Source organism: Empidonax traillii, unplaced genomic scaffold, assembly GCF_003031625.1.
Source record: "Empidonax traillii isolate 1590-97213 ecotype Southwest subspecies unplaced genomic scaffold, ASM303162v1 scaffold952:size333442, whole genome shotgun sequence".
Lineage (NCBI taxonomy): Eukaryota > Metazoa > Chordata > Aves > Passeriformes > Tyrannidae > Empidonax > Empidonax traillii.
Genome location: NW_020956145.1, coordinates 33,946 through 43,942, shown reverse-complemented (window position 1 = coordinate 43,942; position 9,997 = coordinate 33,946). Strand labels below are relative to the sequence as shown.

The 9,997-nt window shown below is 34.0% G+C and overlaps 1 protein-coding gene across 1 annotated transcript in view; it reads right to left on the bottom strand.

Annotated features, from left to right (window-relative positions):
* The window catches only part of LOC114067667 (ryanodine receptor 2), a 169,835-nt gene that overhangs the window by 132,561 nt on the left and 27,277 nt on the right, over positions 1-9,997 (bottom strand). The window contains exons 9-11 of the mRNA XM_027903257.1: positions 8,284-8,431; positions 6,597-6,805; positions 4,667-4,841 (exon numbers count right to left, since the gene is read on the bottom strand). Coding sequence (XP_027759058.1) covers positions 4,667-4,841; positions 6,597-6,805; positions 8,284-8,431 — 532 coding nt within the window. The remainder of the gene's footprint in view (positions 1-4,666; positions 4,842-6,596; positions 6,806-8,283; positions 8,432-9,997) is intronic.

The following is a 9,997-nucleotide window of genomic DNA, read 5'->3' as shown; positions in this document are numbered from 1 at the left end:
CTCCTAAAGTTTCATTATTCATGGTATTTTGAGAGCATCTAACGTTAAAAGTAATATAATGCTTGCTCATGCAGATATAATAGTGAAAAAAATTACAAATATGCGCCAAGCGCATGTCATAGATTTAAAAAAAAAATTATTAAAAAAAATTCATAGAACTGTGGCTCTGGATAATGAGAACTGACAATATGATACTGTAGCTTCATGAAACAATGTAGTTTTGTTTGGGATTGTGTTTCCTGATTTACCTTTTGAATTAGTTTCACATTTTTATGCATCTTACTGTTTCGCTAGCACAGGGAACTCATTTGTGACTTCTTCGCACTTCTTTAAAAAAGGGGTATTTTTCTCAGTTTCAGTCCAAAATACCTAAGAAAATCTTCTATTTCTTCTATTCCTTTTCATCCTGCTTGCCAATTTCCACAGCTACAAAGCACTTTGTAGATTCATTTCATCTACTTACTAACAAAACGTTTTCTTTTCTATCAGGGCAGGAATATGAATCAATGATTCTGATTCACATGAATGTACCAGGTATTGAAGGATATAAGGACAAAATACAACTTAGTTCCTCTCTTTTCTTTATGCTGCCTAGACAAAAAAGGGTCAGAGGATCAATTCATGATAAGTGTTTTCTTCAGGGTCAAAAGCAAACTCCAGAGCATCATCTACAGAAATGACTGTTCACCATGTAAATGGTCAGTCTTCAGTACCACTTTCTGAAGATTTTACTACAGATACACAAAACTGGTTGTCATATTTATGCGTCTTAGACACGATATATTTAATGACATACTCTATTAATGATAAATTCAATTCCAGATTATCTTCACAGCTTGGCTCTTAAATCCTTGCCTTGCAGGCATCAGCTTCTCAGATAACATAGCTGATACAGACAACAAAGTTTATGTCTATTCCTCTAGTGTAAATCCAATGATGGACTTGGATAAGTCCATCATAAATATAAGTCCATCCATAAATAAAGAGCATTTTCCAGCACAAAATGAAACAGTATTGTATTATACAACACATAGTTAAGAAAATTATATTTGTATATAGAGATATATGCCATGGTAAACCCCAGCAGCTCTGATAGGGAGAATTTACTAGGCTCCCTTGAGTTAAAGGAATCCATAAGGTGTTGCAAAAGTTGTTAAGCAAAGCCAAAAATCAAAGTTCTATTTTCAGTAACCTTACAATTCTCAGCTCGTCACTCAAAAACTTATACTTGTGCATTTTCCATGGGCTCAAAAAAAAAAAAAAAAAAAAAAAAAAAAAAAAAAAAAAAAAAAAAAAAAAAAAAAAAAAAAAAAAAAAAAAAAAAAAGGAAAAAAGGTAAATCTCAGATAGATTCATTTTTAGATGTGAAGCGAGTATTTTACACACTAACACAAAATGTGAATGAGCATTTGCAAGATACCCTGAAAAAAACCCAAAGAAACCCAGAAAATACTCCTACACAGGTAAAACACTCATTGATGTTTTTACTCAATCTAGTACTTCCCATCAATGTAGCAATATGAAATCAAGATGACAATCTCTCCCACGAATGCGAATTTCATTGATTTCAGAGGGCACTCTACATGTAGCTAACTCATGCAAGTAACTGCAAATGTATAGTAACCCTCATTCTGTATGAATGGAATATAAACACGAGTACCAGTCCTAATGATGAAAACCCTATTCCACCTCCAGTGCAATTCTGGACTGATTTGCCCATGGTGCAGGTTGTCATTAAGGTGTTTTAGGGCTCTTCTGTATGTGACAAAGACGAAGAATATCATCCTATAGCAAGTGTGCTGGTAAGGCTGCTACATCTCTTTCTACGGAATAAAACTGAATTTTCAGTACCCATTTCTAAATGGGTATCCAGTCATTTTAGATGTGATGTTTCACAGATTCCATGTAGCCCTTGAGTGCTTGAGGCTACAAAAAAAGATTATTTTTCCAAAACCTGGCTCTTAACCTCCAGGTACATAACTGGGCTATGTAACAAAACTTTTGTTTCACTGTGTGAAATAGCAAAACAAGAAATACTTTTACCACATGAAGAGTAACCCTCTAGCACTGTCTGTCACATGTGGTGAAAGCACAGGACAGCAACAGTTTTCATAAAGTTTCCTACTTTCAAGAACACAACATGAACCTCCTGTCCCAATTTGGCAAACACTACAAGCAGTTCATGCTCATGGAGATCATGATCAGACAAATCAAAATTAAGTTTATACAGTGTATTTGTTCATATCTACAGTGTGAAATATCCCTTATACATTTACATAATAAGATGCAGTTATGTTTAAAATTTTACTACTGAGATGGTATCTCAGAAACAAATTTGTCTGCCATAATACAAATCCCCTCAGTGGTAGTACAACCTAATACACAGGATATGAACCTTTTAATAAGCTGGCAGAACATCATATCCCATTTTCACTCTTCCTTAGTAAGTTAAAAACTACAGGTCTGATTTACACTAAGGCTGCATCAGAAATTCTAACTTTTCTCTAAAGCTAAAGATCCCTTTCTGCAGCAACATAACGTGCACAGGATTCACTGATAAAAGTGACCTGAAGAAGGGTTTCAGTTAAGCAAGAACCAATAACAAAACCAAAGTCAGTCTACCAAAAAAAAAAAAAAAAAAAAAAAAAAAAAAAAAAAAAAAAAAAAAAAAAAAAAAAAAAAAAAAAAAAAAAAAAAAAAAAAAAAAAAAAAAAAAAAAAAAAAAAAAAAAAAAAAAAAAAAAAAAAAAAAAAAAAAAAAAGAGAGAGAGAAAGCTCAATAAAAGTAATTTATTTTGGGTATTTCATACGTGTGTTTGCATATACACACTCATACTAGAGTTGCCTTCCCTCCCTGACTCCCACAATATTTTCAAATATGGCTCTGGAGTTATTAAAACTGAGATCAATCAGCACGTTCATTTGAAAACAGTCTTATTTCAAAAGGTAAGCTCTTTTCCACAAACATGATACTAAAGGAATTCAGTTTGAATTACAAGAATATTGTGAAAAATATGAAAGGCTTGACACTGACATAAGTCTTTGACAAGGTTACCAAAGCCTTCAGGCTTCATGTCAAGCCGGGAACTACTTTAGAAGTTTCAGACTCAGAGATCTGTTTCAATCTGAACCTGCAGCTAGAAACAAGTAGCACAAAAAGTACACCACTATGATTTCATCAACTTGGAAATCAAAATAGTAGTCAAACAGGTTACCCTCAGAATTTAATAAAATTTCAATTTCTTTCAGAATCCTACTCTTCAGTGGGATTATACTACCTAATAACTGGAAAGCCATTACAATTTATTGGCACCAAGATGATGTTTTTTGTATATAACACTAACAATAAGCTAATTCACATATCCCTTTCCCTCATCATGTTATCATTGCATCTAAGGAAATCTGAAGTAACGGGCACAAGTCTAGAAAATTGATGGCAATTATGTAATTTTAAAGGAAATCAAAATATTTCTAATTCCTAGGACATGGCAAAAGAGGAAAAAAAGTTCTCCCAAAGCACTCCTGAAAGTAAAATACTCTGAAATCCAGATGAAAACAAAGTAGTTAAAATTCAAAGAGGGAATTGCCTAATTAATAGGTATAAGATTCATACTTTCGCTGGGAATAGGAATGAGTAACCAAACAGTATCATTGGTAGCTCTTACTATTCAAAAAATTTACCTTTATCTCTCAGCTACAGCTCTATTGTTTAACAAATTTATACTATACATGGCAGAATATATTTACCTACAACAAATAGAGGGAAAGATTAAAACTTGAAATATTCTTTTACGCTATGATAGTTTAGAAGGTTTAGGCAGTGAACTAAATTAATCCAATTTCTTACCCTTTTCTCTATCTATTTGCACACAAGTATATAATTAAATTTATAAACAAAAATGCTTCCGTGGTATATAGTCAATCTGGCACCACCCACCCTTACAATCTTTTCCATGTTTGGCAATCCCATAAGCTATGGCTTTATAGGAAACTAACACCTGCTTGTGGACTCTGGAACCTGCACCAAGAACCCTACAAAAGACAGGAAGCTCAATCTGCTGCTTTAGAATTAAGCAAAAAATTTTGAAGGCTAGCTTTGTATCACTTGCCTTTACCCTGGATCAGCTGTCCTTTCTCCTCCCAGTGTTAAAACAAAACCTTCAAGATGACTTAAACTTCCTACCACAGTTTCTCACTAATTGAACATAACTGTGGTAACATTTCAGTACTTCATCAAGATAAAATCTGATGTCCCTACCCACAGCAGGGCAGGTGGACTAGATGATCTTCAAATGTCCCTTCCAACCAAAACCATTCCATGATGCATTCTATGATTCTATCATATAGTGACCTGCTGCAGTGAGGATGAAATATTAACGATCACAAATCTGTACTCCAGATACATCTCTGCAAAAAAGTGAAAAGGTCTCTTGACGAAAGATGACCACGAAGGTCACCACAGAAAAAAAGTCTTGCCTCGTCCTCACATCCAGCAAACTTCCTTTCCAAAGGCTTAATAGTAATCAAATAGAGAAAAGGACCAGGGGTATTTACTGGGATGGGGCAAGGGGGTGGAGATGAAGGAGCAAGAAACACACCACATTAATGCAAAGTCAGTAAAAATTTGGCAACAGTAAGTTTACAGCATGATATATTACAGTACTTACCATCACCAACCTCAAAGTCCTTGAATGCAAGTTCTGAACCTGAGTCATCAAGCAGGATTTCACCATTTAAGGTGAACATCATAGTGTGCTCATTCATGTCTACCATGCATCCAACAACATCTCCTGCCAACCAAGAGCGGCCAAAATGCTCATTACCTTGGTGCCACCGTTGTGCCTGAAAAGAATTAAAAGAGTAATAGTGACAATGTAGGTGTTCCTCTCATCTTTAGGGGTAGAACTAATAATTAACCTCCTCAATTAAGATGGTACTGAAATGAACACAGAATATCATTCCAAAACTATGTCTTTGAATTCTCCAAGTTGAGTCTGAAAATGGAAATCCAACAATTAACTTCCTCTAAGCACCCCTCACATCAGCATGTAAAACATCGCTAAGAGAGCTGACAGGAAAAATTGTTATTCCAACATTTTACTGTAAGAGCATTGCTTATTTTTCTGCAGTATCATGGAAGACTTGTAATTAAAATAATATGATATCTATTACAGTGTTATATAGCTGCTTCATAAACCTCTTCTAAGCAACTGCTTTTATTTCAGTAACCTATACATTAATTACTTGCAAACAAACTTTATTCTTTTCTTGAATATAATTCTAAAAATTTTGTGTGTAAAATAATCTTAGATTAATACACAGCAGATTTTGGAAGGAATAGAATTTTCTGTGGATGAGATAAGCACTGAGTTCCTGATAGATTCCAGAGTAGCTGAAGGCATGATTAATGATACCTATGACTGACTTTCAAGTCAAAGACTGCAAAGTCTATGGATGTAGTCTTGGACTGGAGTTCAAATAAATTAAAAAGTATCGCAGCAAGCACAAAACGAAAAAAAAATCCTTTTAATAAGAAATTAGTTTTCTATTTATATATTCCATCACAAGTAGATTTTTATCATCTGTGTTCATCCTGAAAATCATACAAAACAAATGAACCTTTCAGAGTATTCTGAAGATCAAAATTTTTTCTCCAACCAAGAAAAGACCCCATTAAAATCAAAGACAACAAAATAGTTCTGTGGATTGTGACCTAATGATCAAAATCTAAGATTAAGAAGGCAAACTACAATGCAGCTATTCCAGTAAAAATACAGGATTTGATTATCTTACTTAAGCCAGTCAGATATTTTACAAAAACAATTTTTCAGTTCTCTTTTCAAGGCATCTTCTCACGCAACACAAGAGTGGAAAAAACAAATTCCACCAACATAAATAAAATACATCTTGAGAGCTTTACCTAACTGGGAACAGCCAGTTCTGTTGATTTCTGTTACATTTTAGTAATAAAGTCAATTAATTCCAATACCAGATAGAAGAAATACTTTGATAATAGCCTTAATAATAATTACGGTTCTGATAGCAGTTGCACTTGCCTTCATACTAAAACTAAAAGTTTCATTTGACCTATTCTGATGATAACCAGTAACATATAAAAGTTTGAAATCAAGTACTAAAAATATATAGGAAAACAATCTGTCATTATTTCATGCAGAGTTAAAAATTTGTATCAAAGTTTGCCTCAAGCACTAACTTAATAATCTTAACCATATTTATTCCCTAATGGCACTTCTTATAGAGAGAACAACTTAGTAAAACTTTAAAGAAATGATTCATAGCTAATTACAGCTCTGCCAGTATTTTCAATTTAAGTCACTTTGAGTTTCAATTCTTTATATTTACTGTAAAAATACTGTGAAACTGTGAAAAAAATTATAGAAATGTCAAACCCTGCTAATTCATTTTTCAGGTGACACTGATCCTCCTTATTGCACCTAGGCCATCAAAGAGAAATAATTTCATAAAACATCAATGAAAGATGAGAAGATAATTAAGTTGAAGCAATGATACATGGAATTAGAAGCAAAAATGAAAAGTTTTGCAATCACTTATTATTGTAAATAAACACGTACAAACCTTATAACCATCAAAAACAAAAGCTTCTTCATCTGAGCCAAGCTCCTGATCTGGCAGACAACCCGGCCTGGTCCAGCCAACTCTCATGTCTCCTGCAGTAACTGCCTCAAACTCAAAGTACCACTTCCCAGCTTTCACTGCATAAGTCTTTTCTGTGCGGAAGATCCTGAATTTTTCCATTATCCCACTGCACACGTCCAGTCTCACTGCTGTAAGGTTTAAAAAAGATAAAAATAAGGAAAAAAGCCAACCAACCAATGCAGAAAGTACTGTGTTCAACTACTGACAAAAATTAAGACAGTGAAAGGAAGAAGTAAAGGAAGCCCTTTGAGCATAAGCAGGTAAAGAAGAACGTGCTTGCAGAACAGCCACATGGGGAAAGTGCCCTTAACCATTCTGGGGAATCAACACACTTAAGTACTTCTCTGAAATAACCCTACATTTGGAAGTACACCGGGGGTGGGGGGGAGGGGAAGAGAGGGGAAAAAAAGAGAACTTAAAAATCTAGTGCAGTACAAATCACATGACTCAGGAATCACTCTAATTCTTTTCTAGGAAAAGAATGCAAAAGGCACAGATCGTTTCCCAGAAATTTGCAATTTATTAAATCCTGTGCAACCTCGGAAATGTCAGCATTCCAGTCCAATCACCATAACCCCTCTTTTTCCTGAATTTGTTTTAAGACCAAATGTGTCTGTACCTACCTGCACCTTTTTATTAGACCATGCTAAGAAACTCTCCCTTCTCTTCTGTTTTCTCAGCCACATCAAGGTCCATATTTCCAATATCATCTAGAATAGCCTATAAAATCATATCCCTGAGAATTTATTATCACTTCTCATGCCACTATGCCTTAGATGAGGCTCATTAAGTTTCCTGTAAGCAACTCTGAACTCTCTGACACATAATTCCTTATCCGTAAAATTTTCTCTTTGATAGTTGACAAAATTCATGCCTTAAAAACACTTTTGAAGACCCTCAGTACCTCAACTATACAGGTGTAGCACCACAAAGCATGATAACTGAGAAGTTTTCTTTTTAAATTTTAATTAACATAATGCTTTCTAGATTCTAAGCAATCTCAGAAATACAGCTGCTGTGGGAAACCAGGAAGGAATAATAATAAAGCATAAAACCTGACACTAGAAAGCTTTGTAAAAATAAGGTTTAAATAAAAATTAATGATTGCAGATGCAGAACACCACTAGAGGGCTCTAAATCCTTTAATAACAGTATGGATTTTTGCTGATGAAAGAGGATCCCTATAACATGTTTTATGCATCTCAAAAACTTGAGAGGTTTATAGACTGTAAAATCCAAATCCTCAAAATGAGTATAAAAATCCTCTGATGAATGCAATTCCAGTCTTTGCTCAAGAAAGAAGTTTGTGGGACACTGTTCCGCAGTTCCTTTCCTCTGGCAATTTTGCAACAGCATTCATCACATCTTTCAGATTCAAGTATTGCACTTGCATTCTTTGCATTTAATTAGTAACTCCATTCAAACAACCAGATCAATGACCTCTACAATGTAAGGAAAAAAATATAAACAGCAGAAAATGAAGAAAAGCACCTCTTAGCTTTGGACACACCTGTTCCAAACGTTTTACTGAACCAACAAATTCAGTAGTGGAATATTCTAATACTTTTTATTTTTGAGAAGAAAAAAAAAAAACAAAATTAATTACCATGGTCTTGATCAGGAGCTTCCAGATTGTAACCATAACCTAGAAGGGTGCGGACTGCTTCCCGAAGACTGTCTTTGTTTGACTTCTTTGTTCGATCATCCAAAAGAGCATATGGTACTAGGCGAGGATTTCTTCTATTTTTCACATCCTACATGCAGTACAAAAAAATCAATTTCAGAAATTGCATTTTTGTCTTAAAGACAAGATTATGCTAGTATAGCAGTATAAAAACTACTATTTATACCAACTGAAATATATATATATATATATATATATATATAAAGGATTCAAAGACGCTGAATAGTCTAGAAAGTAGTAAAACCCACTAAATTCACTAAAAAAGAAAGCAACACAAAAATAAACAAAACTGTGTGGCTTATACCTGCTATCATTTTCTATCAAATTTACTTAATGAAGTAACAATACAAGCCACGGAAACATGGATAGATGCAAAGAGGTTGACAGAAGAGTCAAAGGATTATATTCTTAAAATTGGAATGTGAGAAGGAATTTTTCTTTTCATAATTTTCTTCTTTTTTGCCTATTACATGTCCATCCAAATTTCAAATGTGTTACTTATTGCTGAATTAAGAATTGTTATTGTTATACTCATCATAAATTTTTGTACTAATGACCTTCTGCATCTCTGGGGTTTAAGTGTAGCTAATCAAGAGAATGATCCTGTACAGTGATTGAGCTTTGCGCACTCACAATCAAGTCAACAAGAAAACTGATTAGCTAAGAGTGCTAATTTCTATTGAGTATGCTTCCAATTGGTATATAGATGGAACTCTTCCTATTAAATACAGAGAAGTTATTGTAGACTACTAAAAGAAAAACTCAACATAAGCTTTTATTTTTTGTCAGTATTTTCCAGATTTGACAGTCTAATGCTGCACCAGAAGACTGTAGTTTGTCTGGCAAGTACTTGTTCACAGACGAATGGTTTGAGCTGGGTCACACACATGACATTTATATATTACTTTCGTTTTGAATTCATATCTTCTCATATTACAGGGAAAAAAAAAAGGAAAAAAAAGCCTATCTATTTTATTACACAGCTTTGTCTTCATTTGACGTTACAAACATCCATTAATAATTTAGAATTCAATTTATTTTACTTAGGTAAAAGAGAGCATTGCAACCATGAAAAGTTGGAATGCCTGGCAGAATGTGCTCTGACCGTAAATGGAAGGAACTAATAATGTTAAACTTCAGTGATGTAGCACTGACCAGGAAGAATCAGTATTACTTTATACAGTGAACACTACAGATTCTGCTACATACAGCAAGTGATAGACAAGTAACTATTACAAATAACATATACATTTATTAGTATACATTTTAAATAGGCAATAATTGGTTAACAATTGGCCCTACTTGAGTATATCTCTTAAAATAATAAAAAAGAACTACAGAAAAAAAAAACCTAAACAAGCACACCAAAAAATTTCAATATGTCTTTTAAAACTTTCATGACAGAACACTGCTGCAAAATAATTCCAAGGAAACACACAGGGAGCTGAGAGATACAAACTGCATTCATTCATTCCATGAGTATGTGACGTGCAGGTAACTGATCCAGTGCACTGGAACAACTGGTCTTGGAACTTGCATAGACAGATGTCACATGACAGTGAGAGTGAAACAACAGGAATGGCCATACTATCTAAAGCAGCATAGAAAACCATAGTGAAATTCTACAAGCACATCA